Raw genomic sequence first — 21,544 nt, forward strand, 5'->3', positions numbered from 1 at the left:
ATGATGGAGCTGACCATTTTTTAAAAAAACAAGGGAACCTTTTTTTGTAGCAATTAAGCCACAGCTATTACCAAAAAAAACTGAAACATGATTCAAATGAAATTCTGGTTGTTAGATGACCGCTGTCAACCTACGTGTGTGGTCATGTGCCTAATGCCCTATCAGGTCCCTTAAGTACAAAAAGCCTGGACCTCTCTCCAATTTGGCTATCCACATATGTGACAATATCGGAAACAGATTATTTTGCTTGACACTCCATTTCAGTAGCTGACTCTGTCCAAGGGGTAGATTTAGCAAGCTATCTGAAAAGAAAAATGGTGGTGTTGCCCATAACAACCAATCAGATTCTAGCTGTCATTTTCTAGAATGCACAAGATAAATGATAGCTAGAATCTGATTGGTTGCTATGGGCAACACCTCCACTTTTACTTTTTAGGAGTGTTGATAAATTTACCCTCAAGTGTGTATGTCATTTTCATTAATCCTCAAGTTTCTTTACTCAGTAACTAAGGTTTATCACCACTGCAGTTATTTCCCTTACTGAAAGTTTCAAGAACCTGTCATTTTTACTGACATTATTTATGCACTGTGCACATATATTAAAAAACGAAATTATGAGCAACCTAGGAGACAATTGGTCTCATAGATTGCAAATAAGTGCTCCTCAACACTGCACAGGTCTCGTGTACCTGATTACTGTCAGGTGAAGTGATAGGCGCCATTCTCAGGAATATTGGTTCAGCTCACAAAATGGCTGCCTCCTTTGTGTACATGAGGTGGGTTGCCTTTTTAGGTTTCTTTACAAACCAGCAAGTGAAAGTCCTCCAAGTCCTCTTAAGTGTTAACATGCTAGCTGTACTTCATTGAAGGGAACGGCTAGACAAAACATTCTGCAGCAAATATTTGATGGAATGTTCTCCATCGCTATGTATTCTGCCTGGAATATCAATCTCACCCCTGTTTACATGTCGGTGCTTCCAAAGTGATGGAGGACTGTAAAGAAGGTCACAAGGCCTCAGAGCTTTCTCTCAAAATGCAACCCTCATAATGGAACGACTTAGGATGATTGAAGTTGAAGTAGCTTATAGCGCCAAATATTTATTTTCCCTGATTTATGTCACTTAGCCATTTCTGAGGCTGTACTACAAAAAGATTGACTTTAATATATATATGTGCTAATGTGCAAGGCTTCTGCCTCAGGCTGGAAAAACCTCTCTACGTGACAGTACCCGGACAAATGTTATTAGTCTATTTGTCGTGTGGTCAACCTTCGTATTTCCCAACAGACCCAAGAGCTGCCCTGTGAGATTATAACACAGTCTAAACCAATTTCAGTGCAGAGAAACATGTTTTTGTCAGTAACTCCTATTCCCAAGGTAATATGTTAATGATTTTGACATGACAGGGTAGGCCAGTGAGAACGCAGGTAAGGTCATGCACACATACATGGTGTAACAGCAAATAGGAGTCAAGGCCAATCCAGATCATTGCATTGCTGTGGTGTTGACTCTTCCCAAACCATTGTCTTGTGTGTGAACTTCAAACTGAGACATTTCTCAGGTTGACAAATGACTGCAGGAAGCAGAAGACATCTTAAACTTTCTCTAGTTGGTAAAATGCTAAGTGCAAACACAAATAGAAGGAGCAAATGAGTTACAGCTCTAGGACCTTCTCACTAAAAGACTCAATAGGCAACCTTAAATAATAATGATACTATTTAAGGATTAATTATAATGATATATATTATAATTCATATATTAATACTTGGGGTGCAAAATTCAGGGCAGGGGGGTTATTTGATATATAGTGCATCATTATTAATCTGATTTCAATAATATGGGAAATTGGGTGAGCATCAGACGTTCAATCACCCTTTTCGGCTACGCGCCTCTAATGGCCTAAATATGGCTCTGATCACCAAAACATAAATATTTTTTTTATTGTATTTTAATTATAGGCAGCAGATGCAACAGAATATTGCAGCTTATGAAAAACTCAGTCACATGTTATTGACGCACTAAACTTTTATTACGTGAAGGCTGCTATTTTTTATGCTTGTGACAATATTTGCTTTCGCTGTCTACGGAGACAATATTAGAGTAACATTTCCCCTAGGATAAACGTTGTACTGTTTGCTTTTTAATTCGCAACTTGTTTTTTAAATGAGTAAATATAGCAATTTATTTTCCTTGCCAAAACATACCTGTAATGTAAAGAAGTGTTGGAATATTTGGTGCTGTCATGATTAGTGTCAACAGGATGCTGCAACTCAAAGGTTGCAAACCAGTGGCTCACTACTATAGTGCAACTAGATGTCCCAGCATGCCCTGCTAGACTCTGTCAGCAGGGCATGCTGGGAAACGCTAGAATGTGTGGTACAACTAGACCTGGAAGCCACAGGTTGACTCTCCCTGCTGTAGATCGTATAAATCTTATTTTGTAATATTTTCTGTGGTATTTTTTTTTCAACTAGGATCAGAACGCATATTACTGTACCAGGGTCCTGATTCATTAAGGATTTTAACTTAAGAAACTTCTTATTTCAGTCTCCTGTACAAAACCATGTTACAATGCAAGGGGTGCAAATTAGTATTCTGTTTTGCACATAAGGTAAATACTGACTGTTTTTTCATGTAGCCACCAAATACTTGATAGCTTATTTGTACACTGAAATTTAAAGTTGATATTTGTGTGCTACATGAAAAAACAGTCAGTATTTAACTTATGTGTAAAACAGAATACTAATTTTCACCCCTTGCATTGTAACATGGTTTTGTCCAGGAGACTGAAATAAGAAGTTTCTCAAGTTAAGATCCTTAATGAATCAGGCCCCAGATCTTTCCTGCCCACAAACAGAGGGATCAATGGTGTGATTGGGACGGCAATGTGAATTGTGCTCCTTTATGAGTACTGCCATGTTTCTTTTTACAGAATTGAGCAGGCCTCCATTTTGCTGAAGAAAGTGGGTGTAAAATACTATTGTCAAGAATGTTTTCAAATAAAATATATAAATTAAATATAAGTGAGGTCAATAAATATAATCAGTCAAATCCACAAGTAATATCTGTGAAATCCAAACTAATGGTCCCCCATGTCAAGGGTGTCACTGATATAGTATGTCAGTTTACTTATAAAAAACAGAGTACTCCTATTGCCAGCTGGTTGCTATGGGTTACTGTTCGCTTGCACGTTGTTAACAACTAAATAAAGACTAAAGTGCAACTGCTAAATAATTAAATCTTAAGTGAAAATATTTACCTGGTCCATATTATTAATAAGTGCATTTTGTTGTGTTACAGAAATGTTTACATAGAAAAATTTACCAGTCACTGACCATGAAATTCTTACAAACTTGTGTTAGCGGGGATATAAATGCAATATTTATTGCGATTGGCCGTGGGAGCATCTATGAGTATCTGGCCCAAGAGGGCCTCCCACGATTGGATTTGTGTATCATGATTATCTTACATTCTACCCTGGCGTTGACTCTTCATGCAGGTCTGTCTAGTCCCCTGACCAATCACAATAAATATTGTGGTATGGTCAAGGCTTGCCAGTCTTCTTTATCATCATCATCATCATCATCATCATCACCATTTATTTATATAGTTCCGCTGATTCCGCAGCGCTTTTGCCTTAACACAGCGGTGGGCAACAGCCGATTGGTCCCAAACTAGTTAGAGCGGAGGCAGCCGACTTCTACATCACGTGACCTCCTCTGCACAGTGCCGGGAGGTCATCCGGCATACCGGGCGGAGGAGCGAGTGCACTATGCTCTACGTCCTCTCCGTGTGGCCCCTTTGAAGGCTGGAGGGCCTCTGGCTATTTCATGTTACCTATCCTTCTATTAATAATTGATAATGATAAATTATACACAGTATTATTAAATAAGTAATATATTGTGGTCACATATAGTAGTCACTTTGTAAGTTTAGAAGTGGTTTAAATAAGCCATTAACGCATGTCTACATACCTATGGGATTTTGTCAATGTTAAAGACAGTTTCCTACTTTGCTTTTTTTTTATTCTTTTTTCATTCTTGGGCTTTCCCATAACGCTCACACATATTTTTGGCCAAAAACGACAGGCCTCTGTGCCTTTGTTTATAAGGAGTTGAAGAATGACCTGTGCTAACATCATGTAAGAATTCTGGCCATGGCAACAGTGAGATGTGGAATGTTCTGACTGACATAATTGTGCAGTCGAATTGTCTGTCAATATTCAAGCTGACACTTATTCTTTAAACAACCGTGCCCATTACATGAGGAATGGACACACAATACCTCTCAGAATTCAGTGCAGGGATCTTTTCTACTGGACTGAAAGATTTTTATTGACCCTGAGCCCTATGTAGCCTTCAACGTGGAAACATCATAAAAAAAATAAGCCATTCTTGACAAAGGACTTCATTTAGTATTTGACGCAATTTTCGTTTTTATTATTATTAATTTTTATTTATAGGGCGCCACTAGGTATCCGTAGCGCCATACAGGGACAAACAAAGTTACAATACAAAGGTGAGACAGCACGATACAGTAAACAAAACGCAAAGTAGCTCCGTGAGCTCAAAGCACAGCTAGATGGGCGCGGGAGGGGAGAGGGGAAGGTCCCGCATACGGCGGAGCCCAAGAGGGCACGGAAGGCAGGGAAACCCCCAGAGTGGAGAGGAGGGAGCAAGAGGGAACGGGGAGGAGGAGGGCAAGGTAGCTGGAGAGCAGAGTTAAAAGTGGTGAAGACAGGAGGAGAGATGACCCTGCTCAAAGGAGCGTACAATCTAAGCGTACAATCCCCCCCCTGGATGCACCACTGTAACTCACACTAGTGATCGTAGTAAAACGCAGATGGAAATTGCATCTGAAAAAAAAGACAACATCTTACACAGGTATGTTGAGCCACTGGCATCTAAGCTGATTGTCACCACTATCAGTTCGTAACTTACCTGAGGCGGACCTAGACTTTATCTTTAGGGGAGGCGGTTTAGCATAGGCACGCCCCCCTCCATTCTGATTGACTGGCTTTGGTTAGCCCCACCTGCTATTGGCCACACCCCCTCACCGTTTTTATTGGCGTCTGGGACACAATTTGAAGGTAGGCTTGGGCTACTGGGGGCGGGGGGGGGGGGGGTGATTGCCCCGATCGCCCCCCCCTGGATCCACCACTGTAACTCCCACTAGTGATCAAGCACCTGCAAGTTTCCTGTCTCCTGACAAATAGCCTTTATATAGGTAGTCATCATTGTGAAGACGCTGCATATAAGTTGTCTTTAATTATTTTAATTATTGACTTGAGGGTAAGTAGGTTATATTCATTTCATTTTTTTATATTTGTACCATTAAAGCTAACATATTTCCTATTTTGTAGAACATCCACTGTTATTTTTTGTATTATTAAATTATTAGTCTACTAACTTCACTATAGATGTATAGCTACATACAGGCTTGTGAGACTTACACACTGTGGACCTCATTTAGAGTAGACGCAAAGCCCGTTTAAGAAATGTAGGAGTGGGAGTGTGCCGCAGCTTGGTAGGGTTTTACGAGTGGCAAGTAACCCCAGTTGCGTCCCACTCGTAATACCCTATGGAGCTGCGAGCAGTTCCGGCAGCTAGCTAACCGCCTGCACCACCTAATTCCTGCCGCACAGCTTTAGCCCTGTTTTGACGCGTGTTGCGTCTGCGCCTCACTGCGACTGGGATGTATTTACATGGCCACGACTTCACAATTCCACGTTCCTCCCATTCTCTCGTAGTGAGTCGCAAGCTGTCGCAAGTGTTAATTGCGTACAAGATGCAGGCGGATTTGGTGCTTTCTTTACATGCGTGGTAGTGTTTTTGGGTTAGATGCAGGGCCGGATTTCCCGCTAGGCACCCTAGGCGACTGCCTAGGGCCCAGCGGTACCTAGAGGGCCCTGTCAGAGCCAACGGTGAGCGGGGCAGGCAAGGCAGAGGGGCGCTCCCCTCCGCCTGCCATCCCCCTCTGTCTGCCGGCATAATGCCGAAAAGAAAGAAGTTTTTAAAAAAAAAAAAAGAAGTCAGCTGACCGCTCGTCGGGAGTCTCCTCTCCTCTCTTACTGAAAATGACGTCGGGCGTGATGACGTCACTCCCGACGTGATTTTCAGTAAGAAGTGGCGAGGAGCACTGACTGAGCAGAGAGGAGGAGCAGCGGCAGCGCGCCATCGAACGGAGAAGTAAACAAGCAGAATAGAAGGTAAGTTAACTAAAGGAGGGGCAATGTCAGAGGTATTAAGGGAGTATATGAGGGGCATGATGGCAATAATATGTATATGGGGGCATGATAGCAATAATATGTATATGGGGGGCATGATGGCAATAATATGTATATGGTGGCATGATGGCAATGATATGTATATGAGGGGCATGATGTCAATAATCTGTATATGGGGGGCATGATGGCAATAATATGTATATGAGGGGCATGATAGCAATAATATGTATATGGGGGGCATGATGGCAATGATATGTATATGAGGGGCATGATGTCAATAATCTGTATATGGGGGGCATGATGGCAATAATATGTATATGGGGGGCATGATGGCAATAATAATAAGTAGCAGAGGGGCATGATGGCAATAATTATAAGTAGCAGAGGGGCATGATGGCAATAATAAGTATCAGAAGGGCATGAGGGGCCATGATGGCAATAATAAGTATCAGAGGGGCATGAGGGGGCATAATGGCAAAAATATGTAGCAGAGGGGCATGATGACACAAATGTGGAAATAAACAAGGGGAGCAAAAATATGGAGGGCACAGTGTGATGATGAAGGGAGTACAGTGTACTAAAGGGGAAGTGTGAAGGAGGAGCAAAAGTGATCAAAGTGATGAAGTAGGGCACATTTTTTTCTCTTCTGTACTTCAACTTATTTGGCCAAATACATTTTTTGTAGGAGGGAGCTGTGAGAGCTTACACAGGCCCAGTGTGCTTGGACTGGGCGTGCAGGGACTGAAGTGACATCATACAGAGGATCAAGGTACAGTGCGCAGAGTTGGACCAATATTATCAACTGTCTGGGACTGAAATAACCTTTCTTTTCATCAGCAAACGTGAGTAATGAAAAGTAATCATTTTAACAGATTATTGAAAAAACTCCTAATATTTAAATGTAATTAATTAAAGCTATGTATAACATTATTTGTGCTCTGTTTTATGTAAGGATTCAATTAAAAGTTAATATTTATTGGTATATCATTGTCTGCACTATCTTCTCTAGTAGGTATTAACAGTTAATATAATCTATGCTTTAAAAAAAAATAAAAAAATGCATTCCTATGGATTGTTTCACTGGGGGGGGGGGGCCCAAACCAGTATCTTGCCTAGGGCCCTATGAGGTCTAAATCCGGCTCTGGTTAGATGCGCCTAAAACAGACTTTGCGTCCGACTCTAAATGAGGTCCTGTGAGCGCTACAGAAACAGACTCACTAAAACAGTGAAAGAGGTTACTTAGATTTTCAGGACACCGCTTTGTGGCATTAATGAGATAGGCAACTCTATTGCAGGAGCAGGAACTGATACCCTTTTCACTGTTTTACTGCTTTTTAGCCTTACATGCTCAACAGAATACTCTTGTCTTACACTGATGAGCTTCATACAGGGCAGAGTAGTCTGTCGGCGGGATTCTATTTTAACAGTTGCCCTTGTTATGCTATATTTGCGTGCTCTGATGCTTGAAGGAATCTTGAGTGTCTGTAGCCCTTTTGACTGTCTCAACGAGGCTATATATTTTTTTGCTAGAAATATAAAAATAAATAACTTTTCTCTTCCAAAGCACATGTTGATCTGCACTGATTGCATCGCTACAGAGAAAAGGAAATTTTATAGCTTTAACTTTCAAAGTTCAGGCAATGATAAATTAGGTTTTGAAAAGCCAAAAATCAATTCAGGATTTTTTTTTGCTCAAAAAACTATTTGAGATATGTCAAACTCCTGCTGTTACTATCAACATAATCAAAGAATAAAATTGTTCAGCGTGGGCGTACTTTGTCAATTGTCCATAAAGTACAGTAATAAGTGAACTATTTCTTCTAAGAAGATTACAGGTTTGTACACCCACATTTCCTTCCTAATTATCTCCACAAGGATGAGACAGTTAGGTATGAACTCTGGCTTTTTCCTGGTATCACAGTGCCCACACACCTTCTGTAATTCATGTGCTATCACACATCAGCCAATCAGAAATGCTGTTTCACAGAGAATATTCGATTAACAATGTGACGTTTTGTTTGGACTTTCTTGTTTTCTGCAGCTTAGTTATGCAGGTAGCAAGGGAATTATTTAACCGTTCAAGAACTTTTTAGAACATCCTAAAATTTGCCAAATTAAAGAGAATATATTGTTATTGTCGAGGTATGGGTGTTAGTTTTACAATGAATTGGCTGCTGAGCAAACAAGATTAAGCATGGTATGTATGCTATTTGTAAGTAAAAACTAGTGTCAATACTCTTTCTTTAATATATATTTTGTGCAAATTAATGAAACTTGGCAATGTATTTCACTAAAAATTTCCTACTGCATGTATCGCTGTGTTATAATGCTCCTTCTTATTATTTTGAAAGAACTTTATTTTATAGGCAGATTAACTGGGAACCAAAAGGTGGTATGTCCAGTGAATAGTGAGTTTGGCTCAGAATGGAGAACAGAGAGAGTTTAAATATCTGAAGACTGGGGAAATTGTACAGAAGTTTCTCAAGTATGTTAGAGGCAAAAGGGAGGAGAGAAATCAGGGCAGTAGTTGAAGAGAAAGGCTGGGTCAAGGCTTGGGGCTAGATTTACTAAACTGCAGGTTTGGAAAAGTGGAGATGTTGCATATAGCAACCAATCAGATCCTAGCTTTCATTTATTTAATGCATTCTACAAAATGACAGCTTGAATCTGATTGGTTGCTATAGGCAACATTTCCACTTTTTCAAACCCGCAGTTTAGTAAATATACCCCTTGGTCTTTCTACCGGTGAGATGAAGATGTGTTTAAAGGAGGTTGGAAATGTACCAGTGGAACGAAACAGGGTGAAGAGGTGAACTAACAGCACACATACAATGGGGTAGAGGGAGTGAGGAAGATGGAATGAAATAGGGTCAAATGGACAGGTTATAGTTTGAGATGATAAGTCTAGAAACTTTGGGCCTGATTCATTAAGGATCTTAACTTCAGGAACTTCTTATTTCAGTGTCCTGGACAAAACCATGTTACAATGCAAGGGGTGCAAATTAGTATTCTGTTTTGCACATAAGTTAAATACTGACTGTTTTTCCATGTAACACACAAATACTTGATAGCTTATTTGTACACTGAAATTTAAAGTTGATATTTGTGTGCTACATGAAAAAACAGTCAGCATTTAACTTATGTTCAAAACAGAATGCTAATTTGCACCCCTTGCATTGTAACATGGTTTTGTCCTGGAGACTGAAATAAGAAGTTTCTGAAGTTAAGATCCTTAATGAATAAGGCCCTTTGTCTTCAGTTTCTTGGGAGTTTCAACTGAGAGTGGGTTGGGGAGTGCAGGAGAAGATGGGTGGGGTGCAGGTTTACAATGTGGAAATATCTTGTTGAATGGTGTCAGTTTTGTCTTTTATGTTGATGCCAAAGTCATCGACTGTGAGGGAAAATAAACGAATAAGAAGCAGAAGTTGGCAAAATGGCATTGTGGATTAGAAGAATGAGTGGACATTGTGAATTAGTTTGGTTAGCAAGTGCTACATCCATGTTGTAAGATGTATGGATGAATTTAAAGTGGAGAATGTCAGCATTTGAGTGAGATTACGTCCAGTGACACTCAACAGGACAGGAGCAGATAGCAGGTCTGTCTAGTGTGCTATGTTTGAGATTTGGATCATCAGAGACTGTATGTGGTAGCTGAACCTGCATTGCTTAGGGCTGAAGTCAGAGCTTTTGCAGAAAGATTCAGCAAAATGAGAGCGGAACCGGGTAGTTATAGGAGATAGGAGTAGTTTTTGGGAACGTGATGTAGATTTGGTGAAGAGTATTAAGAGTTACTGTGTGAATGAGGATTTGGTTGTGGCGGTAGAATGAGGCAAGGTGAGGCAAAATGAGAGGAGGCTGTGGTTCAACAGTGGGAAGTCCAGGTTGTAAACACAGAAAATGGAGCAGAACACAAGGTACAGGGAGTATCCATTACAATGGGTGGGAGATGAAGTTCATTGGGTGAGACCAAAAAAGGAAGTATGTAATGGAGAGTATGGTTTATAAAGAAAGAGAAGGAGAGGGGAAATTCCTGGGGTATTACTTGGACGGTGTAATGTGGACAAAGTAAAATGCCTACTCTTTCATTTCATCTGTCTCTGGGTCTGAGATAGAGTCCACCGTGGGAGAGAGCTGCAGAGGACATAGGGCAGAAGAGATAAGCCAGGTTTCTGTAATGTGAAGTAGGACAAGAGCAATTAAATTAATAGATCATAGAATGATGCCAGTTTCTAAACTGTGCACAAGAAAAGAGAGGTGATTGTAGTGGAGAGATGTGGGTATGTTTAGAGGGCTTAGCAGTATGAGGCAGTTGAGAAGTATAAAATGAGTAGATGCATGGTGGAGTGAAGAGATAGCTGCGAATGACTGTGGATTAATAGGGGTAGTTATTCAGAGAGTGGGGAAGAACAATTGATCCAGGTAGTGCGGATAATTGTAGGCTGCTTGGACATGTGGTCCGGGCTGTGTCAGGTGGGCTTAGCGGAGCCAGCATAGAAGGTAACACTCGTGACAGTTGAGCTCAAGAGGTCCGACAGCCGAGTAGTGATAATAGCCAGGAGAGCCTTGAAACAACCTTGTTTTTGGTGTGACGCCATCCTTAATTTACCTTTGGTTTCCACACATTTTAGATGCTCTATGTTTGTGCGAATGCGGCTATGTTGGAGCTGACTCTAATTGCCATCTGCAGAATGCCGAATTTTCTGTGTTCTTTTATTATTATTATTATTATTATTATTATTATTATTTGCCAAATTACATGGACAGGACCTTATTATAGTCCTGAAATGTGCTTCTTACTTTAATTGCCACCCCGGCTCTGCAACCAGTCTCTCTTATTCAGCCTGAAACTTGGCTTTCCTCATCCACATGACCTGACGTGTGCTTTTTGTTGGATGACCAACAATTTTGTCATCACTTGAGTTGAAAAGTAAAGTGTATATTGCAGTTAATATAGTAATATTTTAAAGTTACAGGATATGAGATGTTATATTTTTAAAAAATGACACAATTTAACTAAAATTTACTAAACTGCGGGTTTGAAAAAGTGGAGGTGTTGTCGATAGCAACCAATCGGATTCTAGTTATCATTTATTTAGTACATTCTACAAAATGACAGCTAGAATCTGATTGGTTGCTATAGGCAACATCTCCACTTTATCAAACCCGCAGTTTTAGTAAATATACCCTTTAGAATCATTATCTCCATACTACAAAAATTTGACTAGATGAGCTTGTGACAATTGACATTTTACAAATGCTCATGGGACCAGAGCAGACATGTATGAAGAGGCTCAGTGGTTTGCCACAGATCCGCCTGCAGAAAGTCTGTGGTTGACTCACTTACAATACACACAAACAATTTGCTTTACAAAGGAAATTAATTCATTTGATGGGGAATCTAAACCATTTGCATACCTGCGAATCTATATTTTACAACTTTATTTTCATATTCCAAAGGAGATTCCAAATACACAAAGTAACTATGGACTTTTAAAGCAATACTTGCAGCAGGAATTCATTCTTTAAACGAGAATATCCAGACGATCCAGACACTTAACGCCCTGTGCATGATAAAGTGAAGTGCAAAATAGTGTTATCTTTCTTCCTGACGCTTTATATCTTGAAACAAAGCATTTAAACTTCCTGCGCCTGATTCATAAAGGAAATACTGATACTTGCCGTATTTTGCGTAAAAACGCACTACACCTGCCCAAAACCGGACCATACGCCAGTGAACGCAGCAACATCCAATTGATTTTCGTGCGCCAAGTAGTCTACAATTTCATGGGCGGTACGGGGAGGGGAATGGACGTATGCACGTAGTTTATGTACAGTAAGGGCGTATCAAGCTCGAGCGGAACGCAGCAACGTCCCATCCAAGCTTTGGGCTTCTCTCAGGTACGTGTTTTTCAGTAGTATCGCCTGCACCAGCTACAGGTCTGGTCTAAGTGCCGACTGATAGTGATGACGGCTGTGTATGCAGCTAGAACATGTGTTTGTAATCAAGGGCAACTGTAAATATAAATTTTATGTACTGAAGACATTAATAACATCCTGATAAATGTATTGGAATGTTTTATCATTAATGACTAGATTATTAACAGGTTACAATAATTGAATACTTTTGTTTTCTGTGCGTTCTACTGCAACTTTATATTTTACATATGTATTGGACCTATCCGGCAGCTTGTTGTGTCTGTCAGACCTAGACCCGTATCCAACAAGAGACATCTCTTCAGATCCACTTGTAGTTGAATATGGGCGGGCATATGCCTGAATTATGTGGCATTAATATTAAGGCTATAGCCGGACATACATTTTTTTATGTTAGTTGTATCAGATTTGGAGCAAGTAAAACTATTAATGTTTGAAAATAAAAAATCACCCCCCCCCCCTCCTCAAAATTAAAATAAAAATATCCATGTGTTAGAGCATGAAAAGTTGTCAAGACAGCGATGACTGATAGCAGCTAATTACTTGAGTCTGTGCTCCAGGACAGCTGCCAGTTTCTTTTCCAATTCTATTGATAGACATTGACTACCTCCTGCTTCAGACAAGCTAATGTGTCAAAAACAGCATTCGTAAGTACTTTATTTCAAACATCAGGACACATTTAATATGACAAAAAAAGTAGTTTTGGCAAGACTTGCCTTGTTATGTTGCGGGTTTTTTTTTTGTCTTATTTTTGTTCCGATAGACAAGAATCATTTTTAGTGTTGGCTCAAATGTGTCCACCTGTCCGATTATCTCCATATGACTTATTTCTAAAGCATTTGCTGTATCATATTCAGTGTTAGTGAAGATAAACTGAACTTATATATGTATCAATATTTTTCCATGATAGTGGCTTCATTCAGTACAATCATTTCACATTAGATTGTCTTGAAAAAAAATAATTCATGTAGCAACCTGGATTTTCACAAACAAAATTATATTTTGGAAAACTTGAAGCTATCTAATTACCTGTGAAATAAATGTGTTATAGACTGAATGTTTCTACTTGTTAAATGAACCACATATATTTTACTGTTCTTTTTCACACTAGAATCTCGGATGACACTTGAGAGCAAAATTCCAGGACAAAGAGCCATCGAAGTATTTGAACAATTTAATAAATGCAATGCATCATTCTGTTGTACCCAAGGCACTTAGAAAGTTCAACCATTTGCCTGGTACCAGCAGCTCTTTTCATCATTTTTTGGCGTTAAGTGAAGTTAGTTATGTATTTATTTTACTAAGGAGATGTTGATTTAGAGCAGGAAATGAAAAAATTTCTTTTTGGTTAAAAGGGAGCTTTGGAAACAAGTTATGTTTACTCCTAAACCACCTTTCAACCAATTATTTGAACGGCTAGCCTCTGTTCTATGGGGCAGCCCCCATTTGAGAGATCCTACAGATGACCTATATGCATATACAAATCACCACACCCTGAAGAGGTTCAAGTCAAAGTTGCCATTGGGTACGTTGTTGACGAAAGATGATTAAGTAGGCCAGATTGGATCAGGAGAAACAGAATAAAAACAGTACCTAGAGGTCTCCTTTAGTGAAACAGATGGGTTACTTGTGACTTTAGATAAGTATCTCAGTATCTTCAACACCACAGATTAATCTGTAAGCCAAATTCGGCAAGAAAATTGTGCTACATTTCATTGTCTGTGCTGTATGAAATAAGAACTATAAACATTAGAGATAATAAAGCAAATATTACAATAAAGCGTATAATATCTTACAAATTATTTAGCGTACTGCACTGTAATCCTGTTGCCAATGTCTTAATATTATTATTAGTAGTAGCATTATTTGTTAGTTATACAGGACCAACAGGTTGTGCAGAGTTGTATAATCAAATTCATATCTTTCTCGCTGTCTGTAACTATAAAACAAATTAAATTGGTTGTAAAGCATTTCATATTGACAACTTATTTATTTTAAAAAGACAATGGTTATCATAGAGCTCTGTTTCCTGCAATAAACAAGGGTGCCCTTATGGCAGAGTGGAGGCTTGTTCAAACGTAGTTGATTGGCATATCCACTCAACCATTCTCCCATGCTTTACATCATATGGCCAGTAGGGGCACTGTCCTGTTGCAGCCAATGAACGTTTTGATTGATTTTCTAGTTTCAATTACTTCTACGATAATATAGGAAAATGTGGCACACAAAGCAAAATTGTTCATTTTAATGAACAATTCTTAAAAAATAAACAGTGCAAAAATTGTGCTTGGAAATAGAATATATCTTTTATTAAATACATCAATTCAGAATATGTTATTGCCATCTAGAATGAAAGACTTTTTCTTGCTTATATTTTTTGCATGGTATAACAGATGTCAGAGCAGATGTTTACAGCAATTTTATGACGCATGTTATGCCACAATATTAGAAAAAAAGATGTCGTTTGCAAGAGGGCACATACTGTGCAGTATCCATTCATGTAAAGAACCATAATGCACCTGGACTAGTGTCAAACAGGCATACTATAAATACATACATACATACATATATATGTTATAACACAGAGAAATATTTTACACGTTCCTAACACCTGATTTTGAAAATGAAAAAATACATTAATATACTAAGTTTTGTAAAATACATGCTAACTGGCTTGATATTTTTTTTTATTTACATAATGCTGAATAACTGCATATTAAACATCACCGTATAATTTGTTGAGCTATTGAAAAATAAAACATGAGTACTCCCAAGGCTAAGGGGTATCTTGTTTGATATTTTCAAGAAAATGCTCTGCTAGGATCCATAATAATTTGGGCACTGGGGTTCTTTTGGACCCTATGACTTATATTTAAACGTACCTTATACAGGAGAATAATAGAACAAGGGAGAGGATTAAGGGTCTTGCTACTAATTGCCCTATATATTTCCTGAGCACTTTATATATTCATATATTAGACATAGCTAAATATACTCTCTGCACAAATTGCTTTTAATGACATGGTAGTCATGGGAATAGGGTATATTAGGCAATTTATTGTATGGACTCTATGATATACAAGTTGAATTAGTGTACATGGGAAGATTCTATAAAAGTTAAGAAAGCAGAAACTGATTGTAAACTAATTAATTCCGTACTCTATAAAAATTACAGCAAATCTACAGTTGGTAAAACAATGGGGGCAAACAGGAGATAAGACTGGTAAACTGGTGGCATTTTTATACTATATGGAGTTAATAAATGTACATCCCTTTTAGGGAAGTTTTTAAGTTAAGACTTTCTGCCTTCTTACAATTTAATAGAATTCTCTCCATAGAAACTCCTGTAATTTATAGCTTTGTGTTCACTGTTTCATTGTTGATATTTGGTTTTAACCACCAACAAAGAATGGAACCTTTATGTAATGTGACAATAACTGGCTGTTTGTGATTGATCACACAATAATTTAAATTAAATGCATAGTTACATATTTATATATTCATACATTCGTATGTAAGTGAGCTGAGTATTTGGTTACCATTTTCTGATTTTCCTCCAACTGATAAGCTATAAAAATACTTTTTTTTATTGAGAATGCAAATGTGATGTTTAAAAAATAATAATATATCATATTAACATCAACAATCAGTGGAGACAAATAACAACTATTCTTAGTAATAAGAAAATTGTTACCAATACACTCTGTGCAATTGTAGAGTCTACCCTTCACAATTATTATTTGTTTCACATACTGGACACAATAGGTTAGATTATTTTACATGTATGAATTCTTGAGTTCTGTGAAAATTCCTTGGTGGTTAGGACTTTTATTGTGGGGACGGGCAATACCCCAAATGTAGTATTCACACTTGAATTAATATATAGCGCCTTAGAAAGGGTTTTGTGAATTGACTTATTTTTGGCGTTTAGTGATCTCACATATGACAGCCCACATACCGTTCCAAATTGGAACGTATGTATTAATAAGAAATAAAGTACAGCTTTAATAAAGTCTGTATATGCTCATGAAACTTCTCCTGACTTTTAACACGTTTAGAATTGACATTAGGCAGCACATTATTTCAGACATAGATCAAAACATCTGCAGCCCCCACACAGAGAATTACAATATGTACTCAAGTAATGTTAACTGTGCCTGGTTTTATTTATTCATTCATTGCTATGAGGTGTGCAAACATGTTTAAGATCACCAGTCAGGTAAGACGTGACATTTTCTTTTAATGTCAACTTCTGAAAATCCAATTCCACTGGCAAAACAAGCTGGTTATATGAGGTTATGTGGCCCATTATGAAATTCCAGATATGGCCTATTCATGGGGGGAGGTGATTTTTTTTCCTGGTAATTTACAATCATTTTTACAAATCCCCTCTAATAAAAAAACAAACTTACAACAATTAAAGTGCAACATATAATATATTCTAATAGATAAGAGAATAACAACAATCTTCAGTACCTGCAACAAGTGAAATATATAGAGCAGTATAGAGTGACAGATGTCACGTGTGGATTTAAAGGGTAGTGCAGTGAATAATTCTTAAAGATGTCCTGTAAGTCTGGTATACATAGTGGTCACATATTCACTTTTCAGCTGTCGTAGTGATACCTGTGCTCAGGAGGAGAGTGCATTATTATGATTATTAATATTATTATTATTATTATTATTATTAAACCTCTGTAATTTGTAAAGCATAAGAAATGTCAGTGAAACTACTATTACAGCTACTGAAAAGGACAATAAGTCACTAATAACTGCAAATAGTCTTACATTTTTTTCTCTCCTCCATATATGAGCTCTACAGTCCTATAAAAGTATATTAAAATTAATTTTAGGGGTTTTCTTATTTCTCAGCCTAGGTCATTGTTAAATATTTTCTGCAAAAATAAAATGTATGCATGCACACTGCAGAAATTAGAGGGTCTTGTAGCATCTGGACTTCTGCAGGCATTATGTATTAAAAGGATGAGGCTATAGCAGTTACAAGGTAGTCTGCAGACAGGCTAAAAATCCCCACAACTTTCAACCAATCCAAATCTTTCTCTGTAGTAAAAAAAATTTACTGCAGAGGAGTTTATAGTGCATCATTCATGGAATTCCGGAGTGGGAGGGCTCAGTGATCTAGCAACACCTAACACTCCCTGTAAGGCATTGGATGCTGCTACCGACGTCACACAGCCTCTAGCAATCCGAGACTCTCATGACTCAGAAGGAAAGTTGGGCAGATTGCAAGCTCTTCTGGGTGCAAACAGTTGTTGACCTTTCGCTATTGTTTATCTATTTCATGTACCAAAATAAATTTGAAGTGCAGTGTACAGATATCTAAATGCGTAACTATTGCATGTTTGCACACAAGAATATCTCTTCTTCTTTTTTTTTTTACAGCAAAATACTAGAAAAAGATGAATTGACATCATTTTTATATATTGCATTAACTGCGATGATGGCCAAGGAAATCAATATTGCAAACATCTAATATTAAAGCTCTGTAATAATATGTCAAGTGCAGATGGTAAGGGTTAAACATTGATGCAGCCAGATTATTCTAGGTACTATTCTCATAGTATTACATCTAACGATGTATTTGTATATATACACATGCATATGCCTAAAGGCGGTCTATAGATCATGTCATGTGGGTCTACAGTAATTAATGTATTGAGATCACTAACTAGGAAATACAAGAGTAATGAGCTGAATCGGGTTAATGTCATGGATCGGGTTAATAACCAGTGAAGATACACTTTGCAAGGAGTCTGATTGAGATCAGTTAAACAGAATGGTAAAATTACACCTCTGTGCTGTAGTAAATTACACCTTTCAAGCTCCACAATCACCCCCCTCTGCTCCAAATGGCTATCCATTGTAAGTGTGTGTGTAATTTTCTCAGTTCAGCTGTCAGACAAATTGGCAGGTTGGTGATAATTCCATTACACAAGCCTGACTGGGGGGATATGTAACGCAATGCAGCTCAACCTGCAACTACTGTACGTATGCTGCCAGGAATGAAGGAGTTAAATTTCCCTTTATTATTGGGAACCCTTAGCAACTGTAATAAGAATCTAGAACAAAAGGGGAGGGCAAGGCTGACTGCAATCACAGTTGGGCTATTAATATTATTTTCTTGCTAGCAAAAAAAAAAAAAAAAGTGGCATTTTTTTTTTTATACAGCATATAAGTGAGATGTATGTTTTTGGGAAGGTGGATAGTGGAGAGAAAAGCCAACGTTGCGCCTTTAATTGCTGTGGATTAATCAGCCTCCAGTTGTAACGCTCAGCCCTGCAGAATCGTATTTAAAGAAGCACCATCTGGGAAGGTGGGTGGGTGACTGTGCTGGAGTCCCTTTGCTACACGCTTGGAAATTTCATCAGATTGATCAGAATTCCCCCCACCAGGAGCTGGGAGAAAACAGGTCGATTTCAGAACAATTTGTGCTACATCCATTCTCCAGTTAAACCAGGTTTTATACAAAGATGTAACCCCCCCACCTACCATCCTTTACTCTCATTATTGTGTTCGTCTCTGTACCAACAAAACACATCATCTCCTGCCTTGTCATCTACTCTGGGTTATATAAGGTGTTAGATATCTTAATATATTTATACCATCTTGTCGTTTAAAAATGTCTCCTAGCTTTGCGCACCGGGGTCCCCCCCACCCTGTAATTTTAATATGTAGATAACTTAATGATGAGTTAGAAATAGAAATGACTAATTGATGGAGATGAGATGGCAAAGCCAATATAGGGTTTTGTTTTTTTTTGTCATTACATTCTGCTAAGACCGAGCAAGGATAGGAGCCAAGCAGACAGCCATTGGAATAATAGACTATAGTCCACAATAGTTTAAGGGTTTAAAGGCGGAGTAGAGGGTGGCGGGAGGGTTTTCATTGTGTCTGACGATTTCTACCACTGTATTGCATTAAAATAATAAAACTGATCTTTTTTTTTTTTTTGCAACGTGACTCTTTTGTTATTACAGTCCTGTCTTGGAGAAGTGTTTGTTGAATTGAGAACCAGTTATCTGATCCAGCATATCTTTTTATCCCATCTACACAATATTTCCTATCTCTCTATAGAAGTCACCCAATGCAGAATATTTTTGGTTTCTACACATATGGCGCGCCTACATAATTTGTAACATTTTAATATCTCTCTCAGGCAGTGGTGATTCCCTATATAGCAACATTAAGACTTTTTTTTTTAGCTACATACAGAAGGTCTCTCCCCACCCACCCACCCTCTGCCCCCCCCCCCCCCCTTTCTCTTCTAAATTACGTATAATTCTGACTCAGAAAGACTGGAACATAAATCCAGGACTGATTTAACCTTTGCTTCACTGATTTTCCCTGTAAATGGTTGTCAAACGCTTGCAGGAGTATAATGAGTTAAGGTATATCCTCTCCCTTTGAATGGTAACCCTTCCACTGCTGTCAATGTGCTTCTTGGTGACAACCAGCCTGTTTAAGGCAAGGAGGAGGGCATACAGTAGATGCTGTGGAGCACGCTCTTTAATATCTTGGGACCCAGAGGCTTACCTGTGATTTTTTTTTTTTAAGCAAAACTGCTGACTTCCAAATCTTATTTTTAGCACCACAGATGAATTTTATTATTAGCTCAATTGTTACTGTACGGAGATTTAAAGCAAGACTCACATCCCATATTTTTTTTTTTTCTTGTGTGGCTGCGTTAGCAAATAATTTAAATAATTGATTTCCTAGGTCTGGCATACAAGACTCTTATTAAATAAAACACCAAGCAAGCGTTTAATGGCATACTAAGACAATTTAATTTGCTCACATCATTACAGAAGGCACGAAGTATAACCTGTGCAAATTAAAGGCTAATTAATGGATGCTAATTGACACATTGAATAGAGTATATATGTAAATGCAATTCTTAGGGAGAAAACAAGCCAGACCTCCCAAACCCAGAGATATCTAATACACGATCTGACCCCCTGCTTACCTTATTGAAAGCTAATATAAGAATCACTGCTTACAATAGATCCAGATAGCCAAAGCATAGCATTCCCTAAACTTAACACTGTATACGATGAGCTTTGTGCTCCATCCGCTGGGAAATGTCCATTTACTTCAAGACGCTCCAAAGGGAGAGAAAACTTAGGTTCATCCTTTAGTGGAATAATCTTCTCAAACAGTTTGGATTAAGCAAATCAAAAGAGATGCCATGTGAGAGAGCATCAGAGAGAATCAGGCAGGATGCTGAATTGGACGCTCTCTGTGTGTTAAGCACTTCTCAGTCAACGCTACTGTCCAAGGTGCTGAAATGCAATCAGCTCTTTAAAGGGCTATAATTATTTTGCTTTATTAAAACGACACTTGCTAATGCTTCACACTGGTCCATACCCACGCTCTATCACGTGAATATTACCTTGCCAAACCCGTCCCGTTAATGGGAGATCACATGTTGTGTGGACCCCTATGCTTGACAAAGGAAATACCCTTTTTTTTTCCATAGTCACCGATAGACTTAGGCACCAGTCACCTCTTACAGATGACAAAATAGCCAAACTCAATGCTTTTCCTAGAAACCCTAACACACTAGTACAGAGACATTGAGCTGTAATTATTTTCTTGATCCCATGCAAAAGCTCTTCAGTGAGCTCACATCTGATGGTTATCAGCTGCGCTGCGAGGAAATAACAGGTCCCTAACAGAGTGCACACAGTGAAATAGAATCTCCAAGTTTGCAATACGCAGCCTGTAATCACAGACCTAAATCATAGCATTTCAATTAAAGTTCTGTAGAAGCACAATTATAGTGGCCTGGGTGTCTTGATAAATGCATACATGTAAATAAGATGTAAGAGATCAAAAAGACAAGCATGAATTACAATACTTCTTTGAAAGCAGTACATTAATAATTTTCAATCCATAAAAGATGAGTATTGCTACTTACCATTGTAAGATTTTGCTGTCCTGGAGATACAAGTGTCTTAAAATCCAGTCTCTCCAACAGATGCTGGAAGGTAATGTCTCTTGTTTGAAGTCATCATGTGAGGACTTCTGCTTTGCTCAGTGGATCGCCCACCACTTGGTGTGACTTATGAATCTAATATCCGCAAGCTTAAACTCTCAACCACCTTGGTGACTACAGAACACAAGAGGCAACTGGCAACGATTTTTATGAACCTATAGTTTTATGCAATACTCTCTCAGACAGTCACGTTTTCCCTTAGATCACAGGTGATCCCAAATCAATAAGGGAGGTTATCATTGACTGCTAAATGACTATACTAGAGCCAAACTTCTTGACCAGACACCAGCTTAGTGAAATATAAGTGTGCTTCACCAGAATTACTGCTCATCCAGGACGTACATCTAATAAACTTCAGCCAAACATCAC

General features: G+C 38.5%; 1 protein-coding gene across 1 annotated transcript in view; it reads right to left on the reverse strand.

Annotated features, from left to right (window-relative positions):
- BDNF (brain derived neurotrophic factor) overlaps positions 1 to 21,327 on the reverse strand; it is a 69,153-nt gene extending 47,826 nt beyond the window's left edge. Inside the window, exon 1 of the mRNA XM_075188011.1 lies at positions 21,098 to 21,327. Within this exon, the coding sequence (XP_075044112.1) occupies positions 21,098 to 21,100 (3 nt within the window). The 5' untranslated portion in view covers positions 21,101 to 21,327. The remainder of the gene's footprint in view (positions 1 to 21,097) is intronic.
- Between the last annotated feature and the right edge of the window lie 217 nt (positions 21,328 to 21,544).

This window comes from Mixophyes fleayi, chromosome 10 (assembly GCF_038048845.1).
Source record: "Mixophyes fleayi isolate aMixFle1 chromosome 10, aMixFle1.hap1, whole genome shotgun sequence".
Lineage (NCBI taxonomy): Eukaryota > Metazoa > Chordata > Amphibia > Anura > Limnodynastidae > Mixophyes > Mixophyes fleayi.